The 20,531-nt window shown below is 41.2% G+C and overlaps 1 protein-coding gene across 2 annotated transcripts in view; it reads right to left on the bottom strand.

Annotated features, from left to right (window-relative positions):
- Positions 1-10,404: 10,404 nt before the first annotated feature.
- The window catches only part of PDSS2 (decaprenyl diphosphate synthase subunit 2), a 126,407-nt gene continuing 116,280 nt past the window's right edge, over positions 10,405-20,531 (bottom strand). For both annotated transcript variants that reach the window (XM_036379955.2, XM_036379956.2), the window contains one exon: positions 10,405-13,605. In XM_036379955.2, the coding sequence (XP_036235848.1) occupies positions 13,447-13,605 (159 nt within the window). In that variant the 3' untranslated portion in view covers positions 10,405-13,446. The remainder of the gene's footprint in view (positions 13,606-20,531) is intronic.

Here is a 20,531-nt window from a genome sequence, read left to right as displayed (position 1 = left end):
TTGTAGATTTTATCTTCCCTGAAATTGACAGGAGCGCATAAGACGTTACATTAGTCTGCCAAATCATACGTGCCCTTTCGACTAACAGCTTGTAGAAAACCAAACCGTTTCCCAAAGATTAAAAAATAATAAAAAAAAAAAAAGTGGGAGAGCGAAGTCTGGTTTTGTAACCTATGGCCAGTTCTAGCAGTTATGTTTTTTGGCTATATATAAAACACCTTTGGAACTTGGCAGTTTTTCGTGAAATGTTTTGCTTACACAATGAACTCGGCCAGCGCTGCCGTTCCTAATAAATAGATTAATTTTGTTGTTAACAAAAGTACACAGCCAAGTGCTCAGATTATATTGTAGTTGCTTTACGGTTTTTTCTTTTTTTCTCCAGAGTAAAAGAAGTTTAGTCTAAAGATGTTTATAAAAGGTGTTTATTATAAAATTATGAGGGCTGATGCTGCCATGAAGCATGATGGATTCTGTGCAGCATGGAGGATGTATCTGATAGAAGTACAAGGCAAATACACACCGTGCAAGCGGCAAGTAAATGTGAAGGTAGAACTCGTGAGCTCTGAGCAGTGCTGTGAATGTAACTGATAAATAAACCTTTCGTTTGTTTTTTCAAACTTTTTTTTTAATTCAGAAGCAATACAAAGACATGTAAATCAACTGAGAAATAACTGGACAAAAATCTCAGATAAATCTGCCCCATAAATAGCTCAGCACTTTCCTAGTCACATGCTGTTTCCTCTGAACTGAACAATACAAAGAGTGCCTCTTAAAATAAAAAATCCTCACCATTTCAGATTTTTGGCGCTTTCTTTAGATGCAGTTCTCTAAAATTTTGTTCTTCCACTTATGTCGCTCTTCTAAATTTAGCATTTGGGACTTTTGGTATGTTTACAGTGTCATATCCATGAATAATCCTAACAGATAATAGTTTGTTGATTTTAACTTTGACTGCTCCTTTTATTATTGCTGTTGATAGACAGCTGTTAAAAGGAGCCCTTAAAAGCGGGAACTACCAGCATTGTAACTCCTCCGATGAATCACTGCAACGAAGGATACATTTATTAGCAAGAGAAGCGTTCTGCAGTTAGCGCATCATTCTCTCTTTGGAGATAAGGAGCACTTCCCGCGAACTTTTCTGAGCCTGTTAGCGCTATGAACACCGACGTTTACGTGGTTTGCCCCCTCCTTTATCGTAAGGATAATTGAGGCTTTTCTTAAAGGGTACCGTGTTTTAACACCCGGCCCAGCTGCTAAGTAGCGCTAGATCTCAGTTGGATTTTACTTGAATGCTTTACTTAGTGGGGCTAAGGAAAGGCAACCATAAGGCAAGAGCAAGCCAGTGGAATCCCAAACTCAATTTCAGAGCCCTTGAGAAAATACCTTGCCAGTTTGAACTTCACCTCATTTCTGCTCTGTAGTGCTGGCCTGAGGCGTTGTAGCTACTAGGGACTCAAGCCCAGGAGGAGACCTGAAGGGCCTCAGCTAAGCATAAAGTAGCACGAGCATATTGTTGCAATAACAGTATTCAATGGAAAGGGAGCGAGCCAAGTTGTCTCCAGGCAATGCAGGTAGCAAGCTTAGATTGGCTTCCCAGCCAGACAAGTCCCATTTATTTTCACCATTTGAACTTGTGCTATGCACGTCATTTATTCAAATGTTCATCTTTTCCCCACTTTGTGCCTTTGGCTCAAAAGCCACTCTGTGACACTGCGGCAATCTGTGAAAAATTCCAGGTCACCAGGGAGGGGAGTAGTGGTGCTTTAGCGAGAGAACTCTTCAGTAAAAAAATCACCACTGCTCTTGAGCCATTACTGACTTGAGCAAACTGCAGATTTCAGTCACCAGCACAGATGTGCTCAGAACCCCAGGGAAGCCGAAAGCACAGTTTGCACTTGTATGGACTTCTCTAAGGGTAGGCTGTGGCAGGTCCCTAGACCTTTACTTGTAGAAACTCTGAGGTGCCAGCCCTCCCCGGAGAATGCCTTCTCTGAGTTAGTTCAAAGGATCATGTCGGCCAGAGATTCCCCTGGGCAGGGGTGAGGAACCACGGCGCCTGGCAGGGAGGTGGCAGAGCTGGCACTGCTTGTCCCTGAGCTGGGACTCAGAACAGCTCAGTGTGCTGGTGCTTGGTACGACGACAAGGAGCAGAAGAATGAACCTAAATTTAGAAGCCTTTTTGCTTCCTGTGCTGCAAACATTTGGGATAAGCAAGAATCCAACTCGAAACCTTCAGCAAGGCTTCTTTCTTGTAGATCTTTGCAATAGCCTACAGCACTCAGTAGGCAGAGATGTGGCATGAGATGTCAAAACCACTTTCAAGCAGGAACTAATTTTGGCAGTTTCATTCTGTAAAAAGTATTGCTATGGTACTAGTACATCGTCTATCATTTCACCACATCTTGAAACTAGGCCACTGTGCAGCCAGACACAAGAGTTATGGAGCCTGGAAGGAAAGGAGATGAGAAACAGTGAGGTGTAGAGCCAGCTCCTTGAAACTTACATACATTTTATGTTAAGACTCTAATCGGCAAACAAGCCCCTTGTGCAAAAAGACAAGGCCACACGGGTAGCCAGACCCCTTTCTGCTGCTCTTGGGCTGGCTTTCAGTGATTGCTGTTGCTGGCCACACCGTGTGTGCAGCGGGCAGGGGAGGTGCCCGCTCCCGCAAGGCAGCCCAGAGCCACGCGGCTGTTTTCTGCAATACAGTGCGATTTCTTAAGCCGAATGTGGTTCCAGCCTTTGCTGGAAGGGTGCTTGTCCCTGGGGACAGCCAAATGGATGGAGTCTCATATTTCCTGCGGGTTCCTCCGGGCTGGCTCGGGCTCAGCGGGGCTGGATGGGACGGGCAGGATTGCCCTCTAGAGGGACGCCGGGGGGGACACGGGTGTCCGGCTGGACTCGAACTCCAGCGGTGTCAGGAGTCAGGCACTGACTCATCCAAATCGGGCAGATACCTAAATTAGGCAGCTCGGAATTCACCTTAAATTATTTAGGCATGTATTTGATATAAATAAACTTCAAAGAGACTGAATACATTAGAGGAGGGGGAGGGAAAAAAAAAAAAAGAGTGCAGTTTCCAAAATTTTCTGCCTTGAATTAAAAGGGTCTGACAGGCACCATTAAAAAATCGGTCCAATTAACTCATCTGATTTGCAGTAAAATGTGTTCTGCAATTCAAAATTTATAAAACGAATATATTTAATGGCAAATAAAGCAACTTGATAACAAGCTTTGCATACCTTCATGCTCTTCACAGCAAGTCCGACTGAAAGGACATGTATGGACACATTGCACAGGAATATTTGGAACCTCTGTTGGCCACAGGCAACAATACTGAACAAGTAACATGCTGTGGGCAATACCCATACATTGCTGTAACCCAGGCAGAGATGAACAGTGGATGACATCTGAACTTTATTTATATTTTTAAACTTCCTGTGGCTGCAAGCAGTGTTGGAGGGTTCTGCCAGCAAAATACTGTACTAGTTGGGAAACCTTGGTTTAGAGTGCCAGTTAATGTAATTGCTTTTTTTTTCTGCTTTTTTTTCTTTTTTTTTTTTTCCTCAAGAAACAGAATTTTTACATTACACTCTGGGGATTTATTTTAATTTTATAGCAACACTGCTTCTTGTTCTTAGATACAATGATAGATGCCACTGGAAGCTTCAAAATTTGCTATTTAGCTCGACTGAGAGATGGACAAGATGTGTAATTGTGTTGCTTGCTGAATCAAGGATATCAAAATAGAGAATATATATAAGTGGCATCTTTGGATTTTAAAAACAAGACGGTTCATCTCCAAGTGCATGTGAGTTGGAAATCTTAAGAGTTTAGCTCACAGAGAAGAAGTTTCAAAAAATGAACACTCATTATAAGAAAACTCTTTTCTAGCCTGAAGTAGCACCAGAGTGTACTGGCAAGACAGCAGATATGTAACACTTGAGCACCAAAGGAAGAAGAATTTTATATAAAAGCCTAAAATAAAAATCAGATCGAAGCTGAAGTGGAAGAGTAGAACAGAAATCTAAAGGAGCTTCAAGAATAGAGTAACTCAACCCAGTAAGCAACCTAAATTCTCCTTCTGTGCTGCAGCAGTTTACTTAGACATCAGTTGCATCCATAACTGTTTAAAAACTGACAAATCTGAGCAACTTCACTCTTGGAAGCATAAGCCTCTTTTAATCTCTTGGCAATGAAATCGCAGTTCTCTTTACTCTCTGTTAGTTCAGCCAAGAACTGCGCCATTGTGCGCTATTTCACAGCTTTGCATTTAAAAAGAAGCAACGCTCACTTAATGCACAGTCATCCTATTATTGACACCATAACTAACTCTGAACGATCAAACATTTATCCCATAAAGGTCTGTTTGCCAAGTTCTGTTTTACACCCAGAAGAGGTAAATACAGCCTGGAAAGTCCTTTCTCCCAAAGACATCCACATCTCCCAATCAAGTGCAAACAGCACGCTCTCCTTTGTGTGCTTAACACTCAGTTCCATATCTTGCCCATTATATGGAGAAAGAATATTTTGGAACAGTTGCATAGTCTCATACGTCACTTAGATATGTAAGTTCAAGTGCTTGCAACAATATTAGAAAGAAAATAATTGTGAAGCAATGTAGAAAACTAGGTTTCTTTGAGAACGCAGCTGGATGATTTAGCTGCAACTACTACAACTACTACTACCACTACTACTACTACTACTACTATTATTATTATTATTATTATTATTATTATTATTATTATTATGTCTGTAAACAACTGTTTTTCTTGAATCAAAGAGGCACTATTCAGATAGTAGGAATCCTCTTTGTTTCAGGTCCCAAAACTGAAACAGGTTTTTTGAGCTCCAGCTGCTTCTGTCATGGCCAACATGTTATACAGTCCTTTTCACAAAAAAACAAGTCACTGTCTTAGAAGCAGCTAGGGATTCTCCCTTCTGTACTACTACCCTCACTACTGTTGGGAAGCTACTCCTGAACCTTGCTCTTTGGGTGGATAGGAATCTTCCCTTCTGAACTTGCATTAACGTGGATCTCTGGCTCATGGCTACTTGATGCCCTAGTTATAACCCTTCTAGTATAACCTAGTCATACCCTACAGCAGTGCCTTTGAGAACAACCATGAATTTAAAAGGCGAATGAGTTTTATCCAACAGGAATTTCCCTTTGATATTGGTGAAAATTCAATCTGGACTGATTTTTGATAAAAACTGTAGGCGGAGGGACCTGTTTACAATAAGAAAAAAAACACCTGCTTGGTGATTATTACTACAAGAGAATGTGATTGAAAGCAATTACTTTTCATAAAAGTTGATGTAAGAAATACTTCTACTCATTAGTAAGGTGACTGCTTTTAGCAGCAGCAGTCACCTTCAAGAAATACTAGATATTTAAACCCTGTTTATTTTTCTGCAAAGATATCTTAGCACACTGCATCTAAAAGCCATGTATATTGCTTGTGGTCTTACATAATGTGAGCAGAGGTAGGGACATTCGCAGTTTTTATACTTTGGATATAAATAAAATTGTTTGATTAAAAATAAATCTTACCAATACAGACATTTTTTCTGTAATGTTCTCCTGCTAAACCCATTTTTATGAAAATAATGATGCAAGCAACTATGTGTAATTGTAGAAAATTATTGCTAGTGATTTGCATATGAAATACACACCTTTTACAGCCCCTACTAGCATTGTTCAACGAGCTTATAAATAGTACAGCTGAAATGCTGCAAACAGAAAACAGTTTTCGATGGGCACATGCTATGAATGAAGAAATGTTCAGACACAATGTGCAACTTGGAGAGCTTTCATCAAAACTAGCCAAGAGGGAAAAAGGCCTCATTTCCTAACCACACTGTGTTTTGGATAAGCTGGTCATATAGAAAAAGCATCATGCTCCTCTGCAGAGAGTGAAGCTTTTTAAAATAAGGGTTAATTATTTTTATGGGGAAAAAAAAATAACCTAATCTATTAGTACTTGTTGAGATTTTTCTAATGGCTTCTGCATAATATTTAATTTCTATAATTTGATATTTAATAACTGCTAAGATCTGAACCTTGCAATTGAGGCCAGTCATTTGCTGTAGTCATTGAAGGCACAGAAAAGTCTAGTTTTAAGATATTGCTTTTGTTTCAAGTAAAATACTTCTGTGTACAATTTTAAAACTAAAAACGATGAGCATTGTTCTAATAATAAAGCAGAGTATTTTGAATCTTTGATATTTGGGGCAAAGGGTGAAGGGAGGAAGAAAAAGTGGAATAGGGTAAAGAAGGAAATGTTTGGTTTTTTTTTTTAATAATGTTGCTGCAAAATTGCAGTTCTCCTACACAATATATCAAAATATGCCTCAAATGGAATTTAAAGTAGAAATTTCTTAAAAACCAGATAAATCTGAGAACTACTGTTTCTGTTATCAGTGGGACAGACACCTGCCTGTCACTATTAGCCACGAGGAATGTTCTTGTATGATGTGATCCCCCTTTGCTCCTGCAGACAGACTTGCAATTTCACGATGGGAAGTCGATAAAGCACTGCTTTCCAGTGTAGTAGGTAAACCGACATGTTGCTCTTTCTTTTTTGGAGAAAAAGGTTGCCTTTCCTCAAGAGAGGCACACTGACTAAAGCATTTTGCAAACAGGCATGAATTTAAGTCAACTTCATGCACTCCAGAGAGGGAATCTCCTACACAGGGGGGAGCCCGAGCATTCTCCGGCTGCTGTCGGCAGCAACGCCGGGAGCTGCAGGCAGAGTCACGCACAAGTCAAGTGCACGAAGGGCTGGACAAAGGTGACTTCAGGAGGCTTTGGTGTATCGATGCCAATTTGTTTGTCATCCTCTTCTCCCCTTCTCAACTCAGGGCAAGCTCTGTACTTTTTGTTTATTTTAAAGGAATTTGCTATAAGAACTTTAGCTTAATGGCCACTTTCTCTTAGCTTTAGAAAACCAGGCTTAGCCTAAAAGAAAAACACGTGAATGCTAATTATATAAATAATTAATGCATTTTAGGGATTGGTTTCCGAAAGGTGGAACAAAAAAGGATAATTTAATTCAAAGACCGTCAGAACAGATGACTTTCAGAACTGGAAATATTTTTTCCTTTGAACTGCTTTGAGAAACTGAAAAGCTTTAGCTCTTTATTTTTGGTAAGACACTGTGCAGGTAAAAGACTTTGAAGACTACAAAGAATAAAAAAAGTTTGATGCCTCACTCTTCTGTGAGATTGAAGTAGCTGACGAGAGTAGTGACAGCCAGTGCTCTGACCCAGAAGCCACTTCCTTGACAAATCTGCAGCATGGCACAATTGCCTGAGTTAGCCTTTTGTGCTGATGAAAATTCAAATACTGCTTGGAAGAACAAGGCACGGGGAGATCTCACCAGCAGGTGTACCCCTGAGAACACTGGTCTGGCATCCTTAGCACTGCTTGGGGCAAGAAGCACTTCCCCAGCAGCTCCAGAGAACGCCTCCTTAATGTTTCCATTAAGCTAAAAAGCCTTTCAATCTTTTAGCAACTTCTGTCAAGTTCAACACTAAGTCAAATATGGGCCACATGTGCATTCTTTCTTGCCAATAAGGCAAGGCACATGGAGGGCTACATTAAGAGAAGCACAGCCAGCTGATCAGGTGTGCCAGGCCATCAAATCCATGCACTCAAATAAATATGGTAATCCCTTTTCTTCCCTGGCCAGAGGCAGGGCCCCTCAATTCCTGGATGGTGCATTCATTACCTGATCCTTTTTCTGCTATCCAGAAGTTCCACACTGGGGTCAAAGACACTATCAGTCCTTCTCCACTGTCTGGGGAACTGCTCAATAGCAACCAGAGTGCTAATTCTCCTGTATGGGCCCTTTTTGGCCACCAAATCCCTCACAATTCACATACCCCAGCTTGCACATTTGAGGCATCCCACTGCCCCACGCTCTCCTCATGGCAATGCAGACAGAACCACAGGCTGGCACACCAGGGTGCACATGGCACCCTCCCCCTGAGCAGAAAACAGCTCCCTTGTCAGCCTCGATGGTGGCTGGTGGGGAGGAGGAGAACACACGTGGTCTTTGAATAGCTGGAACTGTTGGGAGTCTCTCCCCAGCTGAGGCACAGGTCTGCAGGGCTGGGTGGGAGAGAGATTCTCTTTGAATTGCTGGAGCAGACTGGCCAACAGCTGGGGCCTTGATGTCTGGCCAAGTCACGAGCACCAGGTGCTGGCATATGATGATGAGTGTGCTCCATACAAACTTCACTGCATGCACTACAGGCACTGGATTTCATTTGGGTCTTTAGATGCCTGATTGTTATCCAGGCTGCTGCAGATCACCTCCACCACTGCTAACTCCCTCAGAGACTGGATACTCTCAGTGGTTGTCCACTCTTGCCTTAATAGTTTACAAGACCTTCTTCAAGGGGATACTTCTTCACACTCAACACAAACTGCCTCCAGAGGCTGCTGATTTTTGCTCCTTTTCCAATCCTTTTGTTGATCCCCCATTCCCTTGTGAGGCATCCCAGCTGCTGGGCTGCCTTGCTCTCTAATTCCTGACTGTTGGCTCCAGTACCACAGCACTGCAGCAGCCAGCTGATAATTAGCTCACCAGGCTGATGGCTATAATATTTATGCGTACCTTGCAGCTTACTCAGGGATAAGGAGTTGATGATTTCTGCCTTGTTCGTGATTTCTGTCTCTTTCCCCTCCTGTTCTTGTGACTGTTCTGCTGCACAACAGGCTGCCTCTCCAAATCCTCTTACTACACCTTCTTGGGAAAGGCTTTCCCCCTGACTGAGGGAATTTACTTCTGCCTCTATTGTTTCTTTGTGACAACAGGGGTAACTGATAGAGTTGAGAGGTGGGTGTTTGGCTTAGCCATGGTGCTTTCTGTGTGTCTTCAGACACAGAGACCATCTCTGCCCTCTAAGGGTGCTGAAGAGCTCTTGGCAGGGTTAGGCCAGGCCCAGCAGAGTGTGAGAAGTTGTGTCCCTTTAGCACAGCCAGGGCATCCTTTTGACAAGTGTACTGTCACTTCTTCAGGATCCTGCACTTGTTTGGCAGTCAGGTTCCACATGATCAGAGGTAAAAAACTGTTCTAGATACCTTGCCACCCATGACCACACAACCTCAGGGCACATCTCTGTGTGATATTCCTACTCAGTTAATCCTAGGAAAAGCTGGATACAGATTCTTGAGACACACTGATGTGAACATTCTGATTACCCAGGATTGTTCAAAATATGGAGGAGTCATTGTAACAAGCTGGAAAGCAACCCTGCAGGAGCAAAGAGAGAGATGCTGTTGTTTCTTCCACAAACTGTGTTTCAGAGGAAAGGAGAGAAAAGGTGTAATTGTTAATTATCTCCACGAGATGGTTCCCAAAGTACTGGGACAGCAGCAACGCACAGCCCAAATACCAGATTAGGCTCAGGGCCAGTGCTTTCATCATAGTTCTCCAAGGGAAAGCACAACCAAGAGCTACACAGCACAGCAAACTGCAAAAGACAAACCCAGCTTTCAACAAGCTCTCAAATTGTCATGTTTACTCTTGAGCAAGACAGGCAGTGGGTAAGGGAACAAATGAACCTGCATCAAGAGTGAGTAAGTCAACATCACAACCAGCAATAGCTAAACAGGCATAAAAGGTTCCCTCTAGCACACTCTGGTAAAACATCCTATTATCTTGAGCCCTAAGTGTCCATCCTGGGTACCAAAAAGAATTGTGTTGGACAGCAGCTAAGCTGCTCAATCAGTGCCCCCCACCATGGGATGTACTGTGGGTTTTTAGTTCTGTACAGACAAAGGATGGATGCAGTCCCTCATAGAGGGATTTTCTGGGCTGAGATGAAGCACATCTGGGGTTAGACATGCCTAACCAAGTTCAGTGTGGTACATCCCACCCTCTGTGCCCAGCACAGAGGAACAGGGAGCAGCATTCCTCTCTACCCAGCTGAGGCAGTGTGAGGCCAGAGGCAGGCAAACAAGGGCTTTTTGTATTTGCATGACTTGCTGCTTTACTAAAAGTAAATGCAAAATCATTCAAAGAGATCAAAGAGTGATCTCCCTCACAAGCAGGTGAGGGAGATCTGAAGAGTATAAAGGTAGCCTACTAAAAGTGCCTTATGATTAAAGCCCATTTCCCCATGCTATTTGCTGGTGCTTCAGCTCAGTGGGCATGAGTGGGGGCAAGGAGACTCTCAGACCAGAAGAGAAAGAGCTTTTTACTGAACTGCTTCTGTTCCTGGAACAATTTAAGGCTACAATCCTAAAGGTCAAAAATATTGTGGGAAACTGGAATTGATGTCACCAATAAAAGATACTATTTTAGTAGATTCTTCTAAAAATCCCTAACCATTAACAGATAGAGAAGTGTCCCCACACTCTACCCGAGAGAAAAGCAACAGTGAGAAAATCTGTTGGTTGAGTAAAAGACAATTTAATAGATAAAAGGGGAAAAAATGAAAACCAAACCATGAAAAACAAGCAAGGAAAAAGCAATCACTAGCAGTCGATTGACAGTCCCCAAACAACAGACCCCTGCAACATCCCCCCTCCCCATTCCAGTTTTTATTACTGAGCATGATCTTGTACAGCACAGGCTATCTCTGAGGTCAGCTGCCCCAGCTGTGCCCCCTCCTGCCCCCTGCCCACAACCAGCTCTTCACTGGGTGTCAGAGTGAGGAGCAGAGAAAGCCTTGGTAGTGTGCAAGCACTGCTGAGCACAGCAGGTCAGCAACACTGTTTTAGTTACAAATCCAAAGCATGGGACTGCATAGGATATAACAACAAAATTAACGCCATCACAAGTGGGATGCAGTAGATCAGGATAACTTTTTTATTTTAATTTGGTTTAAAAAGCAGCTGGGACCTCGTCCTGTATTTTGTGCATCTGTGGAATGGTGCAGCAATTCCACAGTGGTGATAGGTTCAGAGGAGCAGCCACCAGGAATGTCTGCTTGAGTAGCTGGATGACTGAAGTAAATGGTGTGAATGCCTTCCTCAGACCACAGGCCTCCCTCTCCCTGACCTGCTTTAGAGGTAGGTGGGGACAAGGAACCAAGGAGACAAAAATAAGACCATGACCAGACCAGAACAGCCCTAAGGTTACACATTGCTCAGAAACTGTATGAGGTGTGAGGGGTACATTAGTACACAGCAATGATTAATTCACTCGGAGTCTGACAGATAGGTACAATACTTTGCTTGTAGTTTACCTAGAGGAAACAAGACAACAAAAATTTCTGAAGAATTACAGGCAAATACGTTAAATATAAGATTACTTGATAATATTGATAAGGGATAATTCACATTGTTTGTTTGGTATTTTTTAAAATTAAGGTTGAATAATTCAGAGCAAATCAAAACATTCTGGTGATAAAGATACAAAAAAAAAAAGTAATTAATTTTTGGTGATTCCCCTTTACTGGTAACAAGTACAAATAAAAACTTGTACTTGCATGAAAAAATAAACGAGGTGTACATGGTTTTGCAGTATGTTTGGTGTTTCTTTCACATAGCTGAGGTGAAGTGACTCAGAATATCTCCAGCAACCCAAGCTTTTTGCAGCCCTAAATCATTATGAACCAATTAACACAGATGTAAAACAAAGAAAAGATGATGAATGGCTCTTACTTCATGTAATGTGCAAAAACAAGAGCCAAAGAAAGCTGAAATGTGACTCTGGTTGAACTTAGGTAGTTCTTTCAAGCACATTTTTTATTAGAACTTCAGGGAACTTAATGGGTAAGTGCCTGGAATAAACCATGCTTCTCAGTGGTTCTCTTCTGTCTTCAGCCCTCCTACTGCAGTAACAACAGTCACTCAGGGAGAAGTTCCAGAGTCTTGGGAAGAGAGAAAATGCCAGGGCAGGAAAGAGAGAAAGTGCAAGAAAGAAGGGGTCTGGTGTTGAAGCCACGCTCCAGAACAAAGCGAGTCCTGAGTTCTGGATGGTGCTCCTAAACAAAGATTGGGACCCAAGGTTGCTTATTATAAATAAAATATCATGGTATAATGTGGGCAGAATGTACACAGAATATTATGTACATTACACAGGATGTATTTTCAGTGTATTTTTAGAGGATAGAGTTTTTATTTATATTTTGCATTTGGTGGAATGCAACACTCTGATCTATGACAAACAAGCTGTGCAACGGGGAGGGAGCGCAGGGGGAAAAGGAGGGAGGAGAGAATTTAACAGAAATAACTCCACTTAGTGTTTGACTGAGGGATGTAATGAAATCTGTTTGCTGTGCTAGCTGTCTCCAGATTGGGCTGTAATTACACCACAGAAGGAAGAAAGGTAGCTGAGTCTCAATCTAGATCATTTATGTAAACTCAGCCTTCTTGTCAACGGCATTCTCAGATTGCACGAGTGCAAACCACAAAAATCATCTCCTATGAACAAAACAGAGACGGTCTCAAATTGCAGGCTTCTGATACACCTTATAAGCCATCTGTAATTGGACTTGAAACTCCAACACACTGAGGTTCAAAACTTCTCCAGTATTTTCTGCATTTTATTCAGTGCAGTGACTACTCACAGAGGAGCATTCCTGCTTCCTTTTTGCCAAAGGCCGATGTCTAGCCTTACAAATTAACATTTATCTGGCTTAAATTAACACAAGTGTCACAAACATAGGAAATTCTTTTGTGTAAGACTCTGTTGAAACAAACTGCTGGATCCGAGGGAGGGATATTCCCTCCCCCAGAAGAGTTGGAAAAACCTCATTCTTTGACCCAGAGCAACATTTTACATAGGCACAGTATAAACTCCAGGCACTCAGTTCCCTTAACAGAGCCAAATTAATATTTGATTAAATATTTTAAAGCTCCTACTTACCATGCTTGACACATTTTCTCAGCAAGTTTCTCAAATACAGAACTCATTAGGCACAGGGTAATTTTACATTTGAATACATAAAAAGAGTGTGAGGAGACATAACTGCGTGCAGACAGAGAGGGATTTTCCCCCATTAATCCCCCAAACTGCCCTTCCCCTTGGATAAGGGTATGTTAATTCCCGGCTTCGGCAGCTCACTCTCTCTGGACAAGTTAGAGCGGGTTTCTCGTGACACCTGGATCTTCACGCCCTTCCATCCATCCCTCCCTCCCTGCATCCCTCCCTCTGGCAGGAAAACCACCGGCCTCCGCCCTGGCGCCGTCCCCGCTGGTGCCCAATCAATACCGCCTTATTTCCTGTCCATTTGCTGAGGTCACGGAAACGGGACTCATTAATTATTTCTACCGGTGCAGCCTCAAGTGCGCTTCTGGCACGACAAGCGAAAACCGTCTGTGACCTTTTTTCTTTCCTCTCCCGAATTTTGCTGGTGGCGGCGGCAGCGAGGGCGCGTTCCTCTGCCGGGACGGGATAAGGCGATCGGAGGTGTGAGGCGGCACCGGTGTCCCCGCCGGGTCGCTTCCACCTGAGGAGGGAGAGACGCTCCTGGCGGAGCAGCAGGTCAGGGAAACCTGGTCACGGCGTAGACGATGTTGGCCAAGGCATCCCTGGCCTCCGAGGGAGGGAATCGCTCCAGGGCTGCCAGCGCTCTGTTTCCGTGGCAGCGGCAGAGGTCGATGGCAGAAGTCACACCTTTGCCAGCCTTGATCGCTTCCTGCAGCTGTTGGAAAACACAGGCACATCAGTGAGGGGGGGTGTTTCAGCCGTGCAAAGTTATCTCTGCGAGCACAGGGCTTCTACCGCCTCTTCCCGAGGTAAAGGCAAAGCCAAAGCCATCACACAAAGCCCTTAAATCCTCTCAGCTGCTCTGTTTAGCTCCCTACCGCAGCGAAACTGTGTATAATGTAAACTACACCACCCGTAACTTCATCACATGAAAGATGCTGGCTCTCCAAAGGGCACGCTTAAACTAAAAAAATAAAATTAAACTTTTAAATATCTGAACATTTGATACCTCAGCCAGTGCCTGAGAGCTTTTGTTCAGAACTGGCAAATCAGCCATTTGCTCACACTCCTGTTTTCTGCAGTGAAAATCTGCATTTTGTGAACACCCATTCCATCCCCTGCTTTCAGAAACCACCATAGGACGACACAGGTGGAACGACTGTATTTTGTAATAGGGGTTTCTATTTATAGACCATGTGATTACATTGCTCATAGTGGACAAAGGCAAATTTTGTCAGTAAAATGTGGTAAACTAGCATAATGAATTCATGCAAACTTATCAATAAGGCTAGGGAATTTGACAAAGGCTCGGTGATACACCATATGAGAAAGAAAATACTTTCATGGAATAACTGACATTTCACAGCAAGTTGCTGGAAAGATTTGGCACCTAAAAAACTTGGGTAAATGATGGGTTAAATTTCCTGTAAAATAATACAGACAAAATTGACAAAATAAAGCATGCTATTTTGCCAATATCTGAACTTAGCAGAACTCTAAACAGCTTTTATTAAGTGCTTTTTTATTTTTAATTAGTATTTTCTTTTTGAACAACATAATGAGACTATCATGAAACACTATTATATTTTCTACTCTAAAACGCAGGTGTTCCCAGATCAACTCCAGCCTGATGCCTCATCCAAGAGCCTGGGAACAAAGGCCAGATGGATCTTTGGGATTTGATTTTTCCAAAAGGATTACAGCATTTCATGATCTTTAACATGCCCTTCATGGCTTTCACAACTGTCTAACACCATTGCACCAGCTTTTTTAAAAAAAGGCTTTTCTTGGATACAGGTACCTACAGTAACAAACTATACAGGGTTTCCTAAGTCATGTTTTTCATCAATGTTTTCACAGCTCAGTGCCCAAATTATTTAAAAATACATCACTATGACCTTACCTATCCAGTTTAAATAATAGGATAGGTATTTATATTCATATCCAGGATTTTTTTAAAGATATGTATATATACATAAAAAATACATATCTTAAAAAAAATCCTAGATATGACCAAATCATAAGTCACCCATTTTCTATACATACGTGCATTCATACAGAATGATTGATGCTTCTTATCTGAAAGTGGATTCATTATCTGTATTTAAAGATGAAATTAGCTGAAAGCATATTACAGCACTTGAGTGTTCAAGTCCCAGTTCATAAAAATTTTATTCTCCTCTTCGGTTGGAATCTTCCTGCACTGTGTGCTGGAAAGGAACTTGCCCTGAGGCATAAATGCATCACACAGCTAATTCAACATGTCTTCTAATGAGTGGGAATCACCCTATTTCCAGGGCTCTGCAGCAAAGGTGAGGATAGGTGAGAAGAAGTGCTCTAGCAGCGTGCAAAGGTGTCCCTTCCTCTTCTTTGAGGCACAACCTTGTGGGACAGTAGAACCCCATACATCTTGAAGTAAACTCTGCTGATTTGCTAAAGCTTATTACAAAGGATTAGCATAACTTCTAATACTCATGGAATTATATACTGGGATGTAAACAGGAAAGAAAACAGCTCCTATAAAATGCCTTCAAATTGGTGAAAAGCCAGAGAAGCTTAGCTTAGGCATATATATGCTCACATATATGTACCATGACTGAGTTGAAAGAGCAGAGTCTGGAAAGGGGGAGAATCCTAACACAAGGACACAATCCCTTTACACGCCTGTCTTGTGTAAGCCCTCAGACACACGCACTGCTTTGAAGCCAATACAATCCCAAAGCTCATGTCAAACTATAGGCAGAGGAATCACTACACAATAATCAGACTAATCTGCTATTGAATGTTTCCCAGCAAAGTTCAAGGAACCTCAAAATGGAAAATACCTGCTTACATGGACAGCTTTTCAGTTAGAGATCCTCCTACGTTACAATTCATAGGCCTCAAAACGTACCTGGTTTGTATTCCCTTTGCAGAAGCAGCTGGTCAGCTCAAATAAGCATACACAGAGGCAAAGCAGTCGGAATTAACCAGACTACACACTAGCTCTATCTCAGCAGGGGTTGTACAAGGGAAAAAAGAAGTAAAAATATGGCTTTTTGTAGTGGGAAAGTTCTTAAAGAAATACAGGAACTAACTCTGTAACAAACCAGGCTTCAACAGCTCTGCTATATGCAAAAGCCCCCTAATTTAAGACTTTAGTTGTACTCTTGGTTATATTAAAGTTACATTTTCAGACTCTGTCTCTCAGATTTTGAGCTTCAATAATTTTATGTAATGAACTTCACAAACTAAGGAAACAGAAGAAAAAAAAATCAAGGTATCAAGTATAGATGCATTGTTTTTAAATTTGGATAGGAGCAGCTGATTTTTACAGCAAATGAACAGAAAAGCAGAATTTACTGCTTTGATTTTTTACTTTATAAACTTTATTTAAACTGCCTCATTGATTTCTTCTAAATATAAGAATCTGTTCTTTTAGTCTCTACTTATATGGCATATTTAATTTTGTGCATATTTCCACTTGTAGGAACAATTTAATCCACACAACCTTCTTCAGAATGATATTCAGTAATTAAAACTGAACACAAGTCAAAACACAGATTGCTTAGCTACACTTTTCTCCAGTTGAACTGCTAGATATGCTGGAATACTGCATTTTTGCTTTTAAGCTTTTGTTCAGACCATTGGCATTAAAGCCTTACTTCATTCTAGAAGTGCCAAGACTCTGAAAAAATCACCAACTGGGTTTTGGTTATTTAAATTCAGCTTAAAGAATAGTCTTGCAATAGCACAGCCAAGCTGGGGCTCAGATGAGATGTGATCTCCTCCACCATGTATCTGCACTGTTTTGCAATCTGTGCCCTTGCAGATACTCAGAACTTAACTGAGCAAACCCACACTGGCTCTGCTTTGAGTGAGAGGCTGGACCAGACATCCCCCAGAGATCCCTTCCAGCTTCCAGTACTGTATGATTCTGTGAAGAGACTTCAAAGTACCATGTTTCTCAGTCTGTTTGTTTTAAAAGGGCAAAGAGAGGGCTTCTCATCCATACCACAGAAGTGAAGGATTTGCCTTTCAGACCAAGTGCTCTGGATTGCTGTTGGACAGAACAGCCGGTCTGAGGGCAGCAAGAGGTCAGAGCAGAAAGCTAGGAACTGCTGGATTTTGGAGACTGAAGAACTAAAGGAGTCAAAAACTAAGCAGGTGTTCAAGTACAAAGTCAACTAATTTCAAATCTTCTCTGCTGAGACACTTCTGCTTCATGAGCCAAAGGAAAGATGATTGTTTTCACACAGTGCTACCTGTAGGGAGCAACAAATTGGGAGCAGGGTGGGGAGGGGTGGGAAGACTCACTGAATATGTGGTGAATATTTTGGCTGTAATAGACTTTATATGCAAAGGGAGAAAGACAGCACTGAAATTCCTGATATTTTTTTTCCTTAGTCCAACCTAGGATTAATTATTTCCAATTATAATTATTTCCAATTAATTATTTCAGTGGCAAAATCTCAAAAGTAACTTCAGATTTTTAATGTTGTTGTTTTAAAAGGATGATTCTAAACCAGATAATTTGTTATCTACTGAAATCTTTGAATATCACACATTCTCTCTGATCCTGAAGCGAGCTAAAACATTTTACATTTCTGAAGTGCACAGTACTTGCTGAAACAAAAAGAAACCCCAAAACCTAAATTGATTTGTGGCTGAGTGACAGAATAATGCTCAAAATGCCTGCAGTGTTCTGCACTGGCTTTCCTAAATTTGTTTTCCCTTTTGTGGGAGCAGCATGCTTAATAAGCACTGGTGTTTTAGACCACTGAAATGTTAACCTTAAAAATGTATCAACATATTTTATAGGCAGTAGATCAATTTTGTCAAATTTTTTCTTTGTTTTCTAAAGAAGTACTTTGGAATGTTTCAGCATCCATTCTTGTGGCTGGACATAGGGTTGAGCTCTTCCTTCTCAAAAATATCCTGCACAATCATTTATTTGCATCACTTCATAGCATCATAGGATATAAATTTATTTTTCAAAAAATCTTTTGTTTGCTATATGCAGCATGATATGCCAGCTGAAACTGGGGCAGTATTTATTAAATATTTCCTGAGAAACTTTTCTGTACAAAAGGTAAAGAAATGCATCTTCAAAGGGCCCAAACACTCTGCAAAAGCCTCCATTAATAGAGTAGAATTTATTTTCTTTATTCATCTGACAAACAGAAAAAAATTCTTTTTACTTCAAACTGAAACCCACACTATATATAGGATGAGACCAAATGTGGGGAGGGTCGTCCCCAACAGGAGAGGAAAGATGGCCTGCTTACAGGGAACACTGCTGTTACACAGCTCTTAAAATACTCTGCCAAAAAAATTACAAGCCATCCCGAGACACTGATTGATTGTACAGATTCTTTATTATTTTGGCAGGGACACCAAAGCCTTTCTATGTCTTTCACAATGAACTAAACAAGACCCACTGTTTTTTAAATCTCAACAATGGTGGTTGTGAAGACTCTTCACCCAAAAGCATAATTTTCTTAAATCCCCCTAATACAAACAGTGTTTGTTAATTGTCATCTTAGCACAACAAGCAATCAACTTCATATTTATGTTAAAACATATTATTTGCTTTAATGAAACAAAAGTTATGCTGGATTTATACCCCAAAGAAGTGGGAAAATACCCACTGATTACAAACAAAGATGCAACTGATTGTTGGTACTGGATGTGCACCTTGATAATTCAGATATTAATTCCAAAAAATAAGAAAACTGCTTCATCTGAATGGCTTTGGATGCTTTTGTAATATTACTAACACATCTAAAAAGCCCCATTGACTGACTATGCTGTGTTTTTTATTATATGTAACAAAAGGAGCTAATGGCAGTGGTTGCTCCAAAACAAACAAGACAATCTTCATGCAAAACCAAGAGGGTCCATAAGCATCTACAAACAACAACGCTCTGCTTTTAACTCTTTGCTGCATTTCAGGAGCAAGAGGGTGAGCAGCCTGTGGCCTACAGTCCCACGGTGACTCCCTGGCATGTTAGCAAAGCCATGGGATGACTGTCCCTTACCCCACGGGGCTGCAGACCCGCAGCCAGCACTGCACAGGATGGCTGCACTCGCTGTGGCAGCCGGCAGTGGGGTGGGCAAGGGCAGCCTGCACCTCTGGCTGGCACCTCTGGCTGGCACCTCTGGCTGGCACTGTGCTATTGTTATTTATTAGCAGCATGGCAGTAGGCTACCGCTGAGAAACCTCCTTTTAGCCAAATGTGCCCTCTTCCATTTTTCTTCTCTTTCCCACCATCTGGGAAGTCAAGACTTCAGTGCCATGCAGTGTATGAACAGCTGGATCTGCCCCATCCTGACTCATGCCTTCCAGCACTGTACAAACTCAGCTCCTGGTGTTGATGTAGTGCACAATATTTCATACACAAACCAAGAAAGTATGTCATAGCATACCATGCCAGACTATGCCATACTTTCCATGCCAGTTTGGATGAAAGGCCTCTATAACAGACAGCAGAGCAAATGGACAGGGATACAGAAAAAAAATAAAGTTTTGCTACATCCTCTCTCACTTGACTTAATTTATATTTTCTGAATATTGCATTTAGAAATCATTGCATAGCACAGTCACTGGCTGCAAAATACAAGATTTATTTCTTTATTTAGTATTATAATTTTTCTAGAGCCTTGGCCAGAAAACAAGAATTACTCCTAGCTTACTCATTTCTGCTACTAGTTGGGCCTTTGTTACACTCCTTTAACAAGCCTGTATAATGCCAAGCACCATTAAGGCCTCAGCTTTAGCAGAGAGTTTTTAATCAACATTATGAAATGGAAACAATTACATTGAGAATCTCAATTTGTTGTTTGAGAATTACACAGCTTATCTTGCACACAAGGTATGCGTAACACAGATAAAGGGTCTTGATTTTAAGAAGTCTGAGATTTTTGCCACATACAAATGAGGAGGACAGGAAAGTTGCTGTTTCTTTCAATCACATACATGAAATTTGTCCCTTACATACATTGGTACTTTCCCTTTTGTTATCTGAGAAACCCACAAAAACAGCTGAAACAATTTTTTCATCTCTTTCAGAGACTTTCAAACACCACAACGATTGATCAATAATTTGCCTGGATGCAGTGTGATAGCATAGGAGAAAACAGAGTGAGAGTGAAACCCTCAGATACTAATGTGAGAAAACATATATTCAGAACACAGACAATATCAAAAATCTTTCTGATAAAAAGATTCAACAAACCTGGGATGAAAAATCCCTAAAAAATTTTGCAAAATATAGTGACCTTATTGACCTGGTAGTCTCAGACCTAATCAAATTAATAGAAAGCTTTTCACATTATATTTGTATCAGAGACCTCACCAAACTTGCTAGTATGATGCAGCTATTTTTCTGTCAGTGAAAAAAATCAGGGGTTCCATTTTAATATAACATGCATCAAAAGAACAATTCAGAATTCTTAAGCAGTCTCAAAATTGAAATGAAACCTTCACCTTTTAAGAAGGCATGTTAAATGTGTGGATCTCAATTTCTCAAATTTACTTTCATTATTTTAATTGAAAATTAAAAGGTAAAACTTTCTTAAGTAGGCTAACAACTTTTGTATACGTATATTATGAGTTTAACTAAAGGAATAATATTTTTATCTCAATTAAGTGGCACACTG

Source organism: Molothrus ater, chromosome 3 (assembly GCF_012460135.2).
Source record: "Molothrus ater isolate BHLD 08-10-18 breed brown headed cowbird chromosome 3, BPBGC_Mater_1.1, whole genome shotgun sequence".
Lineage (NCBI taxonomy): Eukaryota > Metazoa > Chordata > Aves > Passeriformes > Icteridae > Molothrus > Molothrus ater.
The sequence above is the reverse complement of the archived record's forward strand: the minus strand, read 5'-3'. Positions and strand labels throughout refer to the sequence as shown.